The sequence below is a fragment of the Muntiacus reevesi genome, chromosome 3, assembly GCF_963930625.1.
Source record: "Muntiacus reevesi chromosome 3, mMunRee1.1, whole genome shotgun sequence".
Taxonomy (NCBI): domain Eukaryota; kingdom Metazoa; phylum Chordata; class Mammalia; order Artiodactyla; family Cervidae; genus Muntiacus; species Muntiacus reevesi.
The window spans coordinates 130,617,661-130,637,253 of NC_089251.1; the positions used below are offsets into that span (position 1 = coordinate 130,617,661).

A 19,593-nucleotide genomic window follows, 5' to 3' on the forward strand; every position below is an offset into this window, starting at 1 on the left:
GAAGGTTCTGTGGAGATAAGCAGGATAATTACAGTAGTTTGTCCAAACTGTCATCTTACAACTGTGCTGAGGAGACTGGAAATCCTTCTGCCCCCAGTTTGGAGCCTGGGGCATGAAACCCCTCTTCTCACGGCCTCATTCTTGATGGTTTCTGTGAAGTCTTCGTCCCTGGGCTGGGGGCCTCCTCATCGCCTCAGTGAAGATGCTGTTAGTATAGGGCTGGGACAGAGTACAGGGCAAAGGGCACCATTTTTGTTCTTCCACTTACTTTCCTTCTTTACGCTCAGCTCTTGCTGCCAGTGGTTTTTATCACTCTGAAGCAAGAGACAACTCATGAGGGCTCTCTGACCTATGAGGCCTGTCACCTCCCGGTTTCTGGAAAACATGCCTTTAGTAATACAACCAGTGCAGCCAGTGATGCTGACAATGGGGAGGGACTGACTAGGGATGAGCCATCTGCTCTGAAAAGGGAGAAGTAAGTGGCCTGCATCTATTTTGGCTCTCCCTCCTGGGCCTGCAGTGCCTGACCTGGCAGTGAAGGGTCTGGGCATCAGCATGGGGAGGCTGTCGAGGCACTTTAGGGTGGCAAACTCACCAGGGCTCTGGCAAGGGGACACCAGGCCCTGCAGCCCCCACTGGCCTGGCTGCAGATCCCTGGCTCGTGGGCGTGGGTTTGGTACATTCAGTTGATGTGCAGGTAAGAGGTGGGCTTTGGCACCCTGCTGTCAGGGACTGCTGGTACTTTTAAGGGCACATCAGGACGGTGGGGGGGACTTTGGAGAGCCCCTTGGGCTTCTGAGGGGGCTGTTTTGGATCTGGGTGCCTGGGTGTGAGGGGAGATGTCACTGATTATTCCAGAAAGTTGTCTTTTCTGCCATTCGTGGTGGTCACAGGTGGGAACAAACTGAATACGAATGACCAGTCACCTGGAGGCCTCTCAGGTGGCCTGGCAGATCAGTATCCTTGACCAGACATCCACTGGCCTTCCCAAAGTCAGGTTTCAACAATGGTCGTGGTTCCTGGGCCAGAAGCCAAAGCTTTGCACTGAGAACCTCACTTTGGGGCTCCTTTCCCCCTCCTAGCAGCCTGCCTGAGTGATACCCCAGTCCCTCCATTCAGGCCCTGTGGTCACCTCTGGGAAATCCAGGAGCTCATGGGTTTTTTCCCCTTTTATAAGCCAAGGAAGTGTCCTGGCTCCTAGACTCTGCCCTGTGGAGGTGGGAGGATGGGTGGGATGGAGGGGGAGAGAGGAAAAAAAGACTTCCACCTTATTGTTCAGCAGCTGGAAAATTGTTGTCATCTGTTCTGCCTTTCATTTGCTGAGAATGGGAAAAAAATGTGGAAAAATTTGGGGAAATAAATCTCAATACCCTCATAGGAACTCTCACCCTTCTCTCTACCTCACATCCCAGCCTTTTTGCTTCCACTTCTTCTTTGGGTCCTGGGGCCACAGTGGGTTTGGGACCGGGTCTGGGCCAGGATGGAGCTGGGCTGTGCTGGGCCAGGAGTGGGCTGGGGCCGTTGCTGGACTAGGATGGAGCCAGGGCTGGAGCTGGGCTGGCCCGGCCACTTCTCACTCCGTGTGGAGGGCTTGGGAAGCCACTGTGATGTCATTCGAGAGCTGCATAGCTACAGGATGATAAGTGAAGCCCTAGGGACCCAGCTGGCTGAAATTACAGACAGAGTTTTATCCCACTGGCTTCCTACAAGCCAGAGTGAGGCAGAGCGAGCCGAGTGGAGAGGGGGAGAGAGCGAGTGAGAGCTGGAGGGAGGGAGTGTGTGTGTGTGTGTGTGTGTGTGTGTCTATGGGCAGGCAGGCGGCACTTGCTCCTCCCACCCCTGACAGTCCGAGGGAGCCTGAGTAGGACACAGACCGGCGGCCGTGCTGGGAGCTGCAGCCATGGAGGAATTATTTGAAACTTGAGGGACGAGGGGGCACTTCGGAGCACGTCTTTTCCCTTCCCTTGCTGCCTCTCTGTCCAGAGGGTAAGTGTCTGCTGGGCAGGTGTTTCTCCTGTGTGTGTCCTTGTGTGGCTCCCTGCTGGACCTGGGGAGAGGGTGGTGGGCAGCTTCTGGGCCCCGGGGTCCAGGATCTGCAGTGGACCTGGACTCGGGAAGGGCGTGTGGCTCTGTGGGGACTGCGGCCAGCAGTGTGCTGCCTTTGGGAGCAGATGGAGCCCACCTGGCCACCTCCCTCCTGGACTCGCTGCCCTGGGACATGGAGGAGCTGCCACCTCAGATCTGAGGGGTGGCTGCGTATGTAGGAAGGGGGGGCAGTGTGTCTGAGCCGGCCTCGCTGTTTGGGGTAATGGTCCATGGTGGAAGAGAATGGGGTGGGCAGAGGGCATGTGGTGGAGGCGTTGACTAGCCCCTGAAACATTCCTGCTTACTCAGGACAGCACCCCCCACTCCCCAGTTCTGTGACCTGAACTTTGAGGCACCCTCCCCACCCCAGGGCTGACCATTCCCCCACTGGCCTCCTGTGGGCTGCCATTCATGGCTTTCTCCCAACTTTGCCAGGACTCTTGGCGGCTCGACAGTCCCCCTAGCCCGGGATCTGATCTGTGAGTGTCCAGGCGGGTGCCTTGGCCTGGCAGAGAGGGACCTGGGTTGTTGTGGGCTCGGGAGCTATTTTTACCGTCCGGAGTGTGCCTGTGATAGCCGCTGCCTGAACAGGCCGAGGGCGGGGAGTGGGAGTGCCAGGCTCTGCCCCTAGTGCCTGGCGTGGGAGCCAGAGGCCAGGCTGGAGTCAGGAGGCTGGCCCTGCAAGTTCACATTCACCTCGCAGGAGTGGGCGGGTCTGTGACCGGGGCAGGTCATTCACTTTCCAGGCCTGGGTCCCTCGGGTCTGAAATAAAGGCCACCAGGAAGTTTTCTGTGCCTACTCCCTCTCTCTGGAGGAATTCAAGTTAAGATGGTATCTGTGTAAAGAGTGTGGGTCCTTCCTGAGGAGGGCCTGGGGACATGTCTGTCATCACCGCTTGACCAAGCCCTGTGTCTTATATGGTGAGGTTCTTAGGCCACAGTCGCAGCTGTAGCGTACCCCCTGCCCCTCCAGGCTCCTCCGGCCATCTTCACCTTGAAGTGCTATTAGGGGGAAGAGCATTCAACTTGGAGGCAGGCAGGCAGGCGTGTCTGTATGCCCTCTGCTCAGGGTGACCTTGGGGGTTTCCCAGAGCCTGTGGAACAAATGAGGGGTTGACTGTGGATTAACTGAGCCTTCGAGGCCCTTCAGCTCCCCAGATCTCCTGGCTTTTAAAATGCTCTCTTGGCTCAGCTGACTTGCTTGGTCCCTCTCAGACCTCCGTTCCGCTGCCCCTGAGAGCTGGCTGAGAGCCGTGGGGCAGTAGCGCTGGTGGGAGGGGGGCTCTGGTTTCCATTTCTGCCTGAATGCTGGCTTTCTCCATCTTCTGAAATTCGGATGGGACTGCCTTTGGACATGGGGCTTAGCGCCTTGCTCATTCTTTCTTACCTCAGCAGCTCTGGCGGGTGGCGGCCAGTTGTGGCTCCTCCCTGGGTCCACAGAGGCAGGTTTGGGGTGACCTTGGTGAGGTCCCTTGTGCAGGGGCCAGAGCCGCCTGTGAGAAGAGGGACAGAAGCCCTGGAAAGAAGCTTGTCCTCTGCTCTCCACTCCCGGAAAGTGCAGTAGGTTCCCTGTGAGGGCTGCTAGAGGAGAAGAAAGACAGGTGTCTGTTTGCCCGCCCAGACTCCTCTGTCCCTGCCGCCAGCGCTTGTCACTGTGGCACCGTGGGCTCTTCCCGGGGTGAACCTGCGTCCCTCAGGCACCTGTCGCCTGCCCTCTGTCTGTCAGAGGCCGGGACTCTTCTCTGTGGTTCCCCTTCAGAGACTCAGGACTTCTCTTCAGCCCCAGTTCTGAAGCTCTTCAGATCCCCCGAGGAAGCCCATTCCCATGTAGGAAAGTTCCAGAACTCTCTGCGAGCTGTTTTGAACAAAGGGTGGCCTCAGGCCTTGGCTGGCTTTGAGGGGTTGTGTGTGTGTCCGGGTGGGGTGGGGTGGGGTGGGCGCAGCGGTCAGCCTGGGTGGAGGCCAGCGCTGTCCCAGAAATGCCGCAGGAGGCCACACTTGAGCCATGGGGCTGAGGTTTCCCGCAGCCCTCTCCGCCGTCAGCCCTTCGTCACTCACACACCTGCCCTGTGGCGGCTATGGCTCTGCGTGTTGCTCTGGGCTGGGGGCTCCTTCTCTGGCTCCTCCCGCTGGAAGGTTTGCCTTTTCTGTGTGTCCTCCCGTTTCTCCTGGATGGAGCCTGGTGTTCCCCACAGAAGTCCAGATGACGGGGATGGACCCTCCCAGAAGCAGCACCCTAACTGTCATAGGCATATGTCTTAATTTAAGAATCGTGTGTGGACTCTGGGGTGCACATCACCTCCTGAAATGATGTGCAGAGTTTGTGTTTGTGTGTTTTGGGAGATAATTCATCAGATACCCCCAGGGGTTCTTGTTTAAGAAAGTGAATGTCCCCTGGACGGGGCCGGAGTGTGACTGAGGAGTCTAGTGAGGGATGCTGTGGGGTGGGCTATGACTCAGCCAATTGCAGGGACCTCCATGGGTGCAGCCTATGCTACCAGTTCTGTAGAATACCCCTCTCATGATATTTTGGTGGCAATGTGTCTCTTCCCATTTAGGGAAGCTTGGGGTCCACCTTGAACCCCTAATTTTCCTCTTCTTTGGATAGCAGTGAAAGAAGAGCATCTCAGTGGCTTGCAGGAGTATATAAAACTTTAATGTCATGCATTGGTTTCTCAGATGGTAAAGAATCTGCTTGCAATGCAGGAGACCCAGGTTCGATCCTTGGGTCAGAAAGATCCCTTGGAGGAGTGAATGGCTACCCACTCCAGCATTCTTGCCTGGAGAATTCCGTGAGCAGCGGAGCCTGGCAGGCTATAGGCCATGGGGTCGCAAACCGACAGACAGGACTGAGTGTCTGAGCACGAATGTTCTGCAGGAAGCACTGATGGAACATCTAATGTGTACCAGACCCTGCACTCTATAGGGTCACCCTGTATAACTATGTGAGCAGTGCTTTGAATTCTGTGCTCTCTTCACATACACCACATTATGGATTGTACTGTCTGGGAACTAGGTACTGGAGGATTGAGGGAAAGAGGCAAAAGCCTTCCTCAAGGAGTTTAGTGGGGAAAACAAGCATGGGCAATAATAATGAACGTCTGGTGTGACCAGTGTTACAGTCATGGGAACAGGGCAATGGGAACATTAAAAAGTTTATCTGGGTCTGGAGGACTGTAGGAAAGGGGTAAGGCTGAGGGAGGCCTCCCAGAGAGGTTCAAACTGAGCCTCCAGGAGGAAGAAGAGGTTTACCAGGGAGGTTGATAGTTGTGGGAGCAGAGTAGGGAAGGGACTTTTAGGAGAGTGAACAGCATATTCAAGGCATATTCGAGCTTATAAATAGTAAGAGTAGAATGGGGCGTGGTCAGAGTATTGAGGACAGTGAAGATGAGGCTTCAAAAGGCAGGCAGGGGCCAGATGATAAAAGGTCTGCATGTATGAGGAGGGAGGGGGATTGGGCCTTACTTTGTGGGCCATGAGAGGTATGAAATGGAGACAAGAGAGGTTAGTGTGCCTGGAGGTTTCAGGTGCAGCTCAAGGTGCTCAGTTCCTGAATCTTGTCACTCAGCAAACCTACCAGTAAGCATCTGAATCTTCACCTGATGGGCTGGGAGGCCAGGCTCCGCATGGTTTAATTGGGTTAGCTGAGTTAGCTATTAAGATGGGGGCCATCCTTCTGGGTGATGGGTGTGTTTGGCACAGGAGTGAGGAGGGAGGGGCTGCTTCTCCTCTGCTTTTTCTACGGAATCACATCCCTCTGGCCTCCCTGGTACCCTTTTTCTGGCATTCATGTGCCGCTTCTCAACAGCCCCAGCCCTAGTCCCGGCCCACCTTCTCCTGTAGCTGGGGAAGAGGTTGCAGCAAAAGGGTTAACATGCCCAGAACTTGCTCCCCTGGCTACCTCCTAGCCAAGCCTCAGTGTTTGTCAGAGCTCACCTCCCTCCCTGACCACATGGTTTTTGATGCCTCATTCCCACGGTTAAGGTGCTGAGAGTCCTCTTGGCTCGCTGGGGTCCCCGCCTGCCTCTAAAATGCCTGTGTCTGGGGTGGGCACCGTGCCCCTTCCTGTTGGCAGCGCATTGATTTTCCTCCACGTTGGTTGGTCATCACTGCTCTGGGTAATGTCTTTTAATGAATTGTTCTTCTGCTGGATGTGGACCCAAAGAACTTCTTATCATGAAGGGCCCCATCCTGAAGACCTTAATAAATCACTCATGGTGCACAGCAGGCCTGTTGTGGGACACGGAGGGGATCTCTCTTCGCTGAATCACTTTCCTGCAGTCCACTAGGCTGGCACCCTTTCTTTTTCCTGGTTGGCCTGTCTGCCCCGACATCTAAACAAATGACCTCTCCCCACTTAACATTAGTGAGAGAAGCAAAGGTCCTTAACCTCAGGGCTCCAAATGCTGACCACCTGGGTCAAGGTTACTCAAGAGGTGACCCAGAGCCCCTGGAAGCTAGTTTAACCGCTGATTCTTGGTCCTGCCCTAGATCTATGAGTGAAAATCTTTGGAGATAAGGCCCTGGAATCTACGTGTTTTTTTTTTTAGAGGACATTCTTATGAATATCAGAATCAGACAACTGTCCAAACTCTTTTATCACCTTAGCATCCTATGTTGATTTCTTTTGTTCCTTTTGAAGCACAACGGATGGACACGTCTTTCCTTTCCAGGGGACTGGCTTGTTCTGTGCTTCCAGCCCCGCTCGAGCTCCCGGTGTTCACTGGAGGGACCCTGGGGAGTAGGGAGTAGTCCACGTCCAATTCAGCTGGGGATTTTCCTCAGAGCTTTCCAGAAGCATGACACGAACATCTGAATTACGGCCGCCGTGGAATAGGGGCCCGTTGGTGCAACCGAGCTCAGTGTTGAGGGTGGAGCCCAGGGCTTGGAGCAGCTGCTGGGAAGAGCGAGGTGTGGTCAGACAAAACAAGCAGGGCCTGGAAGAGACTGTGGACTTCACTTCCCTAGAGAAGTGGGCAGGAAGTCCAGTCACCAGACCGGACCACCGGGCTGCGGACCTAGGCGATCTCCCCACTCTGGGCTGCCCATACCTTGTGTTTCCCCCTTCTGCCCCATTGTCACCCATCTCAACACCCATGGGCCCATCCGGACAGGTCCCTCCCTTATCCCCTGTCCCCTCCCACTGGGGGTCCAACTCCCTCTCCTCTGAGATGGTTTTACCTGAATCGGCCACACCGATTCATGACAGCTGCTGGGCCTTGAAGATGCATCTGGTGGCTCCCTAGCTTGAGAGCCTTGAGGCATCTTCCCTCATCACTCCAGTTCCCTCTCCTCCTCCCCCACTATTTCACTCCCCCTCTTTGCTCTGGCTGTGTCTCTTTTGCCCTTCCTGCCTTAATAGATTGAAACCAACATGTTCCGGCTCCTTGTGGTCCTGGGAAATAGCTCTTAATGTGGCCGTGGTCGATGGGGAGAAGGGGGTGGTGAGTGTGTTGTGTGGCATGGGGGACGCGGGCACTTTCCTTCATCTCCGATGGGAGCAGCAGGTGTTCGTGCCTCATGGGTCATGCTGGTGGGGCGCTAGGGTTTCAGTCGAACCCTCCCGGGCGGGGGCTAACAGACCTGGGACCGGCCTGGGTGTCCTCTCTTAATTTGAAAAGGAAGACGACCCATTGAAAGTGTAGAACAGCCTGGCGCGTGCTGCCAGCCCTGGGCGTCAGGAGCAGCCGGCCCCTTCTTTGAGGACAGAAATAGACATTTCCATTTGTGCTTAGCAAATAGGATTCAATTAAACAGTTTCTACTTCTTCGATTTTCTTACTAAGCCCCAGTGGCCTGGCAGTTATTATCCTGTTGTTGTTCCTGCAAACAGTAGCCTACGTTGGGGTAAATGACATGACAGAAGAAGTTTAATATTGGCATTTTCAAAGTCGATGGAGAGTGGGGTTGGCCCAGATGAGCCAAGATATCGGGTATTGGTGATCAGTGTGAATTCTCCCTTTCTGTCTTGGGAGATGCTTTCTTATCTCTCTTGCCAAAAACTCTTCTTTGGTGGACCCTAGGGAGATCCTGGAGTGGGTGTGCTTTCTCCTAGAATGAAGGGGCACTCAGGCCTGCACTGGTTTGCACCCAGGGGGTCTCGTTTCCTTCTGAGTGTAAATGGGAGGCCATGGGACACCTCACCTTTCACTCCTCTCCCCGCTTCCTGGACTGGGTACGCATGGACCTGGGAGATTAGGGGTTTTGGGGGATGGAAGAGATCCCTAGTCCAGGAGGAATACTCTGTCATCTCACAATGTGGGCTGCAGAGTGGGGCCAGGGCCCAGGAAGGGGCCAGCAGCTTTCCTTTCCAGGTGAGAAGGAAGGACATCTCTTCAGATTCCCAGTAAGTGGTGTGAGGGGTCCATCCTTGTGGGAACCTTCCCTTCCCCCGCCCCTGCCCCTTCCCCACCAAGATCTGAGTGGATGAGAACCTTCTGTCTGTAACACTTTTCTCCTCTGGGAACAGCCAGCGGAGCCTCTGTTTTGTGAGTGTAGCATGGAGTCTGGTTCTTTGGAAGGACAGGGCATGAGGGGCAGCCTCTCAACTGCATTTCGGCCCCATTAGGGATGATCCAGGGCTTACCAGGTGGTGCAGTGGTAAAGAACCTGTCTGCCAATGCAGGAGACACGAGTTCATTCCCTGGGTCAGGAAGACCCTCTGGAGGAGGAACTGGCCACCTGCTCTAGTGTTCTTGCCTGGAGAATCGCATGTTCAGAGGATCCTGGCAGGTTGCAGTCCATGAGGTTGCAAAGAGTTGGACACAACTGAGCGACTAAACAACAGGGATGATGCCAGGCGAGTCGGGAGAGGCAACGTGTGCACGGCTGTGTCTCAGTAGCCCTAAGGGCAGGCTGTCGGAGAATCAGACCTTTCTCAGCCGAAACCCCATTTTAGTTCAGACCAGCGCCATCCCCATGAACCTTAGGCTGTGGCAGCACTCTGGCCCAGTGTCACTTGGGGCCTGCTGCTGGCTGAGGTCCCAAAGCCCCGGGGAGAACTGAGGACAGAGAGATGCTTCTGGAGAGTTACGTGAACGGGCAGCGCCTCCAACCCCCAGGGGGTGTGTGTGCATGATGGGCTCATCGAGCATCTCAGCGCTAGGGCTCGGGTGACGTCATTTGGCTGGCCTGTGGTTTGTGTGTGTGTATGTTGATCAGGATGTTCCTGTTTTGCGGTTGTCTGATCACTTGTTTTTGGCCGTGGGCTTCTGTATGAGTGTTTATTTTTAGAGGTTGCCACTTCTGGCCTGAGGGCTAGTCCTTGGGCATGGTAGGAGCTTGTATTTTCTGAAATGTTTGTGGCTTTAAGTTTAAGTACTTATTTTGGGGTATTGCTGCTTTTTTGTGTGTTTTTTCCCAAGGGTGTGTTTGTGTGTGAGAGATAAAACAGTGTAAAATAATAAAAAAGTTGTGTCGTCTTCAAAGTTCTGATTTAATTTACTTTTATTTTAAATTTTAAATTAGTTCTGACTTAAAATCCCAGCTTTACCGGGTGCTGTGTGCATGCATGCAGTCGTTCAGTTGCGTACGACTCTTTGCGACCCCATGGACTGTAGCCGCCAGGCTCTTCTGTCCATGGGGATTCTCCAGGCAAGAGTGCTGGAGTGGGTTGCCATGCCCTCCTCCAGGGGATCTTCCTGACCCAGGGATCGAACCCGCATCTCTTACATCTCCTGCATGGGCAGGTGGGCTCTTTGCCACTAGCACCACCTGGGAAGCCCTACCAGGCACTATATGTCTGCAAACACATGGTTCCACCTTTCAGAGTCTCAGTTTCTCCATCTTTAAAATAGGCATAACAGCCCCCACTCACAGGATTAGAAATAATGTATGTGTAAATGTAGCAAGGTGTTCCCTGCATGTTAGCTATCAACATTAGTATTTGTGTGTTTGTATCCACACTCGCTCTTTCTGACTGGGGGTGCCTGTCGGGTGTACTCCACGAGAGCCTGTGTCTGGGTGTTTGATTTGGGTGATTTCTGGTGGGAGAATGTGTCTCTGGACGTCTTTGTGTCTGGTTTTCTGTGTGTGACTATTGGTGTCTGGGCTGGAGTCTCTCCCGTGTTTGGGAGGGGGCTTTCTTTTCTTGCCAGTTGAGGGCCTGCCTTGGAGTGGGGGAAGGGGAGGGGTGTGTGTGTGTGTGTGTGTGTGTGTGTGTGTGTGTGTGTGGAGGCTGGAAGCTGGGCTGCTGACTGTACAGGGTGTGAAATCAGAGTTCCTCTGGGCGGGGAAGTTCTTCACTCCTGAGTCAGCCCTTTGGCCTCCCGCCACCCAGCGCTCACTTTTTCCTTTCGGAGAAAGTATTGCTCACGGGGCCCCCCAGAGTATCTGCAGATGAAATGACACAGGGGTCACCCCTCCCTGATGAAGACCTCTGCCTTTGTGTTCTCCATCCCTAAGGTGTTCCCTCTACTCCTGGCCCCTGAAGCTCCTTTCCAGAACCCCCATGGGCCCTGGCATCCAGAGGGAAACTTCTCTCTCTAACACCCGTCCTGCTGGCTTTACTGAGCTCCAGCCTGGCCCAGCCCCTCCGGGTCTTTGGGAACTGAGTGCAATGCCAGAGCCAGGCTTTGAACTGGGGCGTCTTGCCCCCAGGCCTCCTGACTAATCTGGGGCTCCGCTGCCTGGTCTGACCCTGGGTGCTGGGGAGGCTCTGCTCAGAAGCCCTGGGAAGAGGTCCTTTTGTCCTTCCTGCCACTTTGGCCTTATCTCTGAGGGTTGAGAGGATTCCCTTTGGAGATGCTGAAAGTGGTACACAGTGGGGGAATACCTCTATGAGTCTGCCAGCCGGGCGGTGCCTGCCCAGGCTGGCCACACAGCCCCCATGTGACCCTCCTACTCCTCACAGGAGGGTTTAGCTGGCTACCGGTGGGGGGAGGGACCCCAGCGGGAGGGACCCCGCCCAGCCTGGCCACAGTCAGCGACCGCCTCCCACTGTGGCCATGACCCCAGCTGTATGTTCTGCTCTCCATGGATTCCCCTTGGGGATCCAGGGAAGGGAAGCTCTCAGCTGCTTTCCTGGGGAGAATGGAGGATGTCCCACCTCCCACTGACGTCCGCTCTCCGTCTCTCCTCCCGTCCCTCTCTTGTAGAGGTTGTGGGCCATACCCAGGGACCCCTGGATGGGAGCCTGTATGCCAAGGTGAAGAAGAAGGACTCCTTGCACGGCAGCACCGGGGCTGTCAACGCCACGCGGCCTGTGCTGTCGGCCACCCCCAATCACGTGGAGCATACACTCTCCGTGAGCAGCGACTCGGGCAACTCCACAGCCTCCACCAAGACAGATAAGACCGATGAGCCTGCCCCTGGCCCCGCCAGTGCCCCTGCTGCCCTGAGTCCCGAGGAGAAGCGCGAGCTGGACCGCCTGCTCAGTGGCTTCGGCTTGGAGCGGGAGAAGCAAGGTGCCATGTACCACCCTCAGCATCTCCGGTCCCGCCCAGTGGGAGGCCCTGCCGTGCCTTCCTCTGGCCGCCACATCGTCCCGGCCCAGGTTCACGTCAATGGCGGGGCCTTAGCGTCCGAGCGGGAGACGGACATTCTGGACGATGAGCTGCCCAACCAGGATGGGCACAGTGTGGGCAGCATGGGCACCCTGTCCTCCCTGGATGGGGTCACCAACACCAGTGAGGGTGGCTACCCGGAGGCCCTCTCCCCACTGACCAACGGTCTGGACAAGCCCTACCCCGTGGAACCTATGGTCAACGGCGGGGGCTACCCCTATGAGTCTGCCAGCCGGGGGGTGCCTGCCCAGGCTGGCCACACAGCCCCCATGAGACCCTCCTACTCAGCACAGGAGGGTTTAGCTGGCTACCAGCGGGAGGGACCCCACCCAGCCTGGCCACAGTCGGCGACCACCTCCCACTATGGCCATGACCCCAACGGTATGTTTCGCTCTCAGTCCTTTCCCGAAACGGAGCCCCAGCTGCCCCCAGCTCCAGCCCGTGGTGGGAGCAGCCGGGAGGCTGTGCAGAGGGGCCTGAATTCCTGGCAGCAGCAGCAGCAGCAGCAGCAGCCTCGCCCACCTCCTCGCCAACAGGAAAGAGCCCACTTGGAGAGCCTCGGGCTCAGCAGGCCCAGCCCCCAGCCACTGGCAGAGCCCCCCGTGTCTGGCCTCCCCGAGTTCCCGCGTGCGGCCTCCCGGCAGGAGATCGAGCAGTCCATCGAGGCCCTCAACATGCTGATGCTCGATCTGGAGCCAGCCACGGCGGGCGCCCCCCTACACAAGTCCCAGAGTGTGCCTGGGGCCTGGCCGGGGGCTTCTCCACTCTCCTCCCAGCCCTTCTCTGGCTCCTCCTGCCAGTCCCACCCACTGACCCAGTCCAGATCTGGCTACATCCCCAGTGGGCATTCCTTGGGAACCCCTGAGCCAGCCCCCCGGGCCTCCCTGGAGTCCGTTCCCACTGGCAGGCCTTACTCACCTTATGATTATCAGCCGTGTCCGACCGGGCCCAACCAGAGTTACCGTCCAAAGAGCCCGGCCACCTCCTCCTCGTCTGCCTTCCTTCCAACTACCCAGAGCTCTTTGGGGCCTCAGCAGCCCCCAGCCTCTCTCCCTGGCCTCACCACTCAGCCTCAGCTCCCACCAAAGGAGGTGACTTCAGACCCATCCCGAACTCCAGAGGAGGAACCATTGAACTTGGAGGGGCTGGTTGCCCACCGGGTGGCAGGTAAGAACCTCAGGGGCTGTGAGTGCTGGGAGTCCCCTCTTTATTCCCGCCACACCTTCCCTCTTTGGCCTCGGTTGGCTTTGCCAGGGGGAGGCACAGCCATCATGCAGGCACAGCTCTCACGCATCAGTGAGTGCTACTTTGGCCTGGGGAAGAAGCTTTTAGGAACCTACATGCCACCCATCCCTTCCTGCATTCTGTGCCTGTTAGACTCCAAGCCAGGCCTTGTGGTTCAAAGATCAGTGTCTCAGGAGTTTTCAATCTAGTGAGGAAAGAGGTACACAGACAGATTATTCTAATAGAGTGCAGTGTGTGCTACAACAGAGATGGGGACCAAAGCCCCAGAGCCTGGGTAAGTAAGGCTTACCACCTAGGACAATCAGGGAAAGCTTCCTGGAGGTGGTGACTCTGGGATTGGAGTACAGATTTTTCTAGGCAGAGATGAGATGCTCACTGTAGCTACCTGTAGTGGAGAAGGTGGAAGGGAGGCCTCTGTGGACTCCAGTTCCCTTTTGGGTCCTCCCAGAGGCATAACTATGTCTGAGAGGGTGCCCCAAAGTCCTTGGACTCTATCTGAGTGTTTAACCCTAGTGGGTCCTCTCAGGATATTTATGTCTTCAGGGAGGCCAAGATCCCCCTTCTTGTTCAGCTATCCTTCTAGTCCTTGCTTTAGGACCAGCTCTGTGTGGGAAGTAGGCACTGAGAAACAGAGCTGTCTTTCCTACCAGAGAATGGACTTATCTTTCTGGAGAGAGGAGAGAGAGTGGGGCAACCAGACAGGTTTACTGGGGAGATAAAGAGGCAAGAAATGGCAGAGTGTCCAGGCCATGTTGCAAGGAACAGGAAGGGCTCCCTACCTTCACTTTGGCCTAAGCCTGTAACCATTCCATGGGGATAGCTAAACTGGGTGGGAAATCCTATGAGCTGGCTTTGTCGTAGGGGTGAAGCCCAGGCAGGGGTGGATCAGAGCCTGGAGTGAGGGGGACCTTGTGCCAAGCCCCTCAGATGACAGGGTGGTGGGAGGTCAGAAGAGGAGCCTGGGCAGCTGAGTCTGCCTTCTGTTCCTTTTCCTAAATTTAGGGGAAGCTGAGTCAGCATGCCAGCTGCAAGGAGGGAGACGCCCTTCTTGGGGATGGGCAGTGGGTTTAGGAAGGGAGCTGGGGCCAGGCCAGTTGACTTTTGGGCTGAGTCCAGGATATGGGGGCAGGGATGTCCTGCTTCTGTACTTCAGAGCAGAACACACCCCCCAGTTTAACTATGGGTAACTTGAAATTGGCCATAATGGCAGTATTCACACTATAGAAATTGGCAATCAAGGGCTTCACCTTCTCTGGACATCTGGTCTAGCAACACATCATCAGCTTTATCCAAGGGCCAGAGGATAAGATGAGTAGCTCGATAACCTGAGGGGCAAACTGCTCCATGGGGTGGTCCCCAAGGGACTGCCATCTTTTATTTTTGTCCACATCTGGGCCAGTAAGATAAGGAATACTTGGTTTGTCAGTAGAAACCATTTTCTTCCTGGTTTTGTTGAAGGGAAAGGAATGGGCTCTCTCAATATTTTACAGAGTTGGGGTGGTGGCCTGAGGAATAGTGACACAGTAGTCTAGTGATTCTAATGATGGGCAGTATCCAAAGAAATTTACCCTGACTCTCTGACTGGACTGTTCTCAGGTGTCTCTAGAGGTACAGAATTCAATGCATTTTGGAAATCAGATGTGGATCTTATCCTTAAGGAGTCTAGAGTTTAGTAAGGGGGAAAAAAGAACTAGAACTTTAAAATGAAGTTATTTATAATATGAGAAGAGAAGTATGAAGTATCTAAAGAGGGTAGGATTAATTTCCTTCCCCTCCCAGAACCCTTCCATGTAGCTCAAGAGGAAGCCATACTTTAATGGCCCCACAAAGATGTCCATCTTACAGAGGCTCTCCACTCAGCCTTTTCTCTCCTACCAGTTTCAGAGGTCTTGCCTGTCAACCTCCATATCCTGTAGCTGCTCAGGTTTTGGCTGCAGAAGTCCTAGGGATGGAGGGATATTGTTGGTACAGTATCTGTGTCCCCCAACCCTGCTGTCATCTCCTCCACCAGCTCTGAGTGAGTCCATCAGGAAAAGGGCTAAGATGTATAGAAGGGACAGTTATATTTGGTCCCTAGGGCTTCAAAAGGTCTCTTTGGTCCATGCCCTGTCATCACCAGTATTTCTTAGGTCAGCAGATCTTGCTTGCACAACTTCTTCAGTAGCCCTCCAGGATATCTGCAGTGCTTGTTTGGATAAAGATGCACCAGCAGAATTAATTTGTAAAACAGTCTAGGAGCCAAGGGATAGACTTTCAGCACTACCTCTTTCTTCTCATTCTGTATTCTTCTGCAAGGAGCTGGAGTATAAGCTTCCACATGAGTAACCTAGGAAGCTCAGATCTGAGGAGAACCTCCATATGGTCGTGAATATGATCTAGTTTCTTCTGGCTTTTCACCCTCAGGTCTGCTTTTTCCTCCTTGGCTGTCCTCTGTACTTCAATTCTGTGTCCTTGGTTCATGCCACTTTGATCCAACGACTATTTATGTCTTATTTCAACTTAGCTCTCAGAGAATTTTAGAGTGGTTTTCTTAACTTGATAAAGAGTAGATACTAGAAACCTGTAGCACATATCACACTTTCTTGTGCAACATTAGAAGCAGTCCCATTACACCAGGTATAAAATAAAGATGATTGTTATCACCGCTATCATTTAACATTGTATTGGATATCCTAGCCAGTGCAATAAGACACGAAAAAGAAATAAGAGTCAGAGTTGTTGAGTCCAATCAGGTTTTCATATGATCCTGATTCTGGGCCTGGACTGATCTCAGGTGTCTCTAAAGGTAGAGATTTCAATGCATGTTGCAAATCAAATGTGGATCTTATCCTTAAGGAGTCTAGAGTTTGGTAAGGGGGAAAAGAACTAGAACTTTAAAATGAAGTTATTTGTAATAAGAGAAATATGAAGAAAAGTTCTGTGGGAATGAAGAAAAAAGAAAGATCACTATCAGCTAGAGAGACTGGGGGTGGGGGCTGTGTTGTGTATATATTTTAAACAGAGCCTTGGAAGATAGGATTTTGACATGGGTGAGATTATTGGAAAAGGAAGGCTCATAATGAAGCTGGGAAGGCATAGGATGTGTTTGAAGAATGGAGTGGATTGAGCGCCAAATAGGCTGTGTAATAGAGAGTCAAGAAAGGCTTGGAGAAGCTGGAATCTTAGCTAGTGGAAGTGAAGGAAGCGGTTACTGTGTTTTAGGAAAGGATGCCATGATCAGAGCTGTAGTTTAGGAAGATGTATCTGGTGGGTCTGGGGAGGAAGGATACAAAAGGGGAGAGACTTTGAGCTGGGAGATGCTAGGAGCTTATTGGCTGACCTAGGTGATGGGGACTGAATTAGGGTACTGACCTTGGAAATGAAAAAGAAGAGATGGGGGCAGGGATGCTGTGGTGGGATGAGAACCAACGCATTTACAAGTTGATTGGATGTAGTAAGTGAAGAGGAGGGGGATATCAAAGATAATTCTGAGGCTCCATCAATAGAAACAGAATGATCGTTCTGTTAACAAGCCAGAAGTTAAGAGGAGGAGCAGTTTGGTGTAAGATGAAGATCTTAGTGTCGGTTATGTTGAATTTGAGTAACAGTCGAGGCTCCAGATGGAGATGTATGGAAGGCAATCGGACATCTGGAATTGGACCTGGAAGAGCAGAAGGAGCTATAGATTTGGGAGTCATCCTCACAAAGATGAAGGTTAAAGCTTTGGGCGTGGATGAAATCTCTATATATCAGAAGGCATGGAGAGAAAAGAACTTAGAATGAAATGACCGCGTGGGAATGGAAGTCATGCAGGGCCTTGAGAACGAATATTCAGGGCAGTGAGAAGACCCCGAGACAGTGGGTCATCATAGAAGTCAGAATAATAAAGGGTTCCCAGGAGGTTAGCAATGTCACTGTGGCATGATCATGAAAAGGAAGACTCAGGAAAATTCACTGGGCTTTCCAGTTAGGTGGCCTCGGGGGTTTTCAAAGGCATATTTTCAGTAGAGTGGTGGTGACAAAAGCCAGACTGAGGGATTGAGGAGTGAGAGATGAGAGAGTGCAGATAGTGCATCATCTATCCTTTTGAAAGGTTTTGTGATAAAAGAGAAGAGGGTGGCAGCTAAAGAGGGTAGCAAGATACTGAGAACTTCTTTGTGTGAATATAGGAGCCAGGAGAGTTTTTAGAGGCGGAAGAGAGAGAGGTTGAGTATGGAGGGAAGAGTGAGAAGAGAAAGATACAAGAGAGTGAGAAAGAAACTGATAGAACAGGTCTCTTTGGAGGTAAAGAGGGGGTAGGCTTAGGAGTAGATGACTGGGTAGATAATTTAGGTTCAACCAGGAGGTAAGGTTGGGGTTTCCCAGGTGGCACAATTGGTAAAGAATCTGCCTGCCAATGCAGGAGATGCAAGAGATGCGGGTTTGATCTCTGGGTCAGGAAGTTTGTCTGGAGTAGGAAATGGCAACCCACTCCAGTATTCTTGCCTAGAGAATTCCTTGGACAGAGGAGCCTGGCAGGCTACAGCCCATGGGATTGAAAAGAGTCAGATACAATTGAGCATACACCTGAGCTGAGGAGGTAAGGTACCTCTTCATGAAATAAGAATAGAGAATGGATACAGATATAGTGAAATATTGGTGTCAACTTTTGAGAGCTTGAATTAAGAACTCAGTTTTTATATTTCATTATGGAAAAAGGAGACGAGCTCAAGGCCCATTCTGTCATTCATTCAACCTGTGCTCCTTGTCTATGCTACATGTTAGCCTAGGCTCTGGAGAAATGGTGGTAAACAAAAAAGATAAAGTTTTTTTTTTTTTTTTTTTTAAGAGATGGAAATGGACAATAAACCAATAAGCAAATACACGTGTAATTTGTCAGATGGGTGATAAGTGCCATAGCAGTGAAATGCCAGTGAAATGCCAGTGAAGTGCAGTGAAATGCCAGTGAAGGGTAAAGGGTGGTGGTGGGGTAGTTGGATGGTCAGGGAAAAAACTTTGTTGGGTAGGGAGGGAATGTGCCAGAGAAAATAGCAAGTGCAAAGCTTCCTGAGAGAAGGAAAAGTCAAGGTTTCTGGCTTGAGCAACTAAAGGATGGAGTTGCTCTTCTTTCAGATGTAGAAGAATGTGGGAAGAGCAATCTTCGAGGTGATATCAGAAGTGTGATTTTGGCCATGTTACATTTGAGAAGTGTTTAAGATGATTCAGAGTTTAGGTGGGGAGAGATTGGAGCTTAGGAATGTGGGAGATATCAGTCTATGATGTCATGTGAAGTAAGAAACTGCATGATCTTACCAAGGGGGTGAGCACAGACAGAGAGGAGGTCCTGGGATTGAGTTTTGGAGCCTTGAGACATGAGGAGGAACCAGTTAAAAAAAAAAGAAAAAACTGATATGGAGCAGCTTTTGAAGTAGAGAAAACTCAAAAGGTATGGCTCTCTGGAAGCCAGAAAGAAGTGATACTGGCCACTGTGCAGCCCCTGGGGTGTGAGATGGATTGGAGTCAGCTGGGTTGAAGAAAAAGACATCATAGTTCCTTACAGCGCATCCAGGCAGGCTCATCTTAAGGACTTTTCAGTGGTGCCAAGCAGTTTGGGGCAGGAGTTGAAGTGGCTCCTAAGTGGCTCCCATGGAAGAAGATTACTAAGGAGGGTGTGATGGAAGAATAAAGGGCCGAGGAATGCCCTGATGCTTGGGGAGATGACCCTCGGACTGAGACTGGTGGGGTCACTGCTGAATCCAGGGGGAGGGAGATGACCATGAGAGGAGAGAGGTCCTGGAACGGGGACATGCTAACCATGAGGGTGGATGAGATGTGGAGCCAAAGGATTGAAATCTCCTGGTCCCAGGCTGGCACCTTCCTGCTCCACGCTGGGGTTAGGAAAGAGAGAGGTGAGTGGTGTCCTACTGGACCACAGAACGTCCACCTGTCCTTTGGAGAAGTGAGACCCCGGATCCACCTTCTCTTCTTCTTCTGACACCCTGCCCACCTCCCTCAAGTATGTGGCCAGGTTCTAGACTCAGAACACCAACTAATATTGATTTTTTTCTTTGTTTTTGTTTTGTTTTCGTCTTGTGAAATGCCTGGTCCCTGGCGTTCTTCGTGTGTCCCGTGTCCATCTGTCCCCTGTGCTTGGGCATGTTTCCTTCCTTGCCTGGTGTCCTCCTCTTCCCGCCTCCCTCGCTCCCCCTCCTCACCCCACGCTGCTTGCCTCCCCCCTGCCGGCTCCCTGGGGTGGGGGTGGGCAGCGTACAATGCCAGGCTGCAGGGCAGTGGGCGGAGAGTCGGCTCCTGGCACCCTCCTCTCCACCGGCTCCGATCTTCCTCTCTCTCTGGTTGGTTCCTCTCCCCCTCCCCTCCTTTTATGACTCACTCTAGCTCCCCTTTTCTCTCTCCTCCCTTCCAAACTTTGCCCACTTTCTTCCACCTCCTCATTTCCCATCTCCTCCTCGTGTTCCCTCCTTTCCCTCTTCTGTTCTCTCCTTTCCATCTCTTTCTTCTCTTTGCCCCTGTTTCTTTTCTCACTGCCTCTGTCCTTGCTCCCTTCTGCCTCCCTCCTCTCTGCATGAGCGAGTGCTCCCACTTTCTGCATGGACACGGCCTTATGCTTCCAGCCTTGGCCTTCCTGCTGGGAACAGGATCTGGGGTGACTGGACCAACTTTTAGGCTCCTTGTGGGCATGCAGGTCTTTGCAACAAAGGCGTTCAGTGAGGGTTCGGGACAGCCCAGCTCTCCAGCCGCCTTGGCTCTTAGATCACCCGGGCTGTCCTGGCCAGAGCCTCTGC

The 19,593-nt window shown here is 53.1% G+C and overlaps 1 protein-coding gene across 7 annotated transcripts in view; it reads left to right on the plus strand.

Annotated features, from left to right (window-relative positions):
- The window catches only part of TNS1 (tensin 1), a 208,339-nt gene that overhangs the window by 147,247 nt on the left and 41,499 nt on the right, over nucleotides 1-19,593 (plus strand). For 4 of the 7 annotated variants that reach the window (XM_065930605.1, XM_065930604.1, XM_065930606.1 and 1 more), the window contains 2 exons: nucleotides 11,180-12,754; nucleotides 19,057-19,143. In XM_065930605.1, coding sequence (XP_065786677.1) covers nucleotides 11,180-12,754; nucleotides 19,057-19,143 — 1,662 coding nt within the window. The remainder of the gene's footprint in view (nucleotides 1-11,179; nucleotides 12,755-19,056; nucleotides 19,144-19,593) is intronic. The other 3 variants (XM_065930608.1, XM_065930607.1, XM_065930609.1) reach the window with 1 other exon arrangement.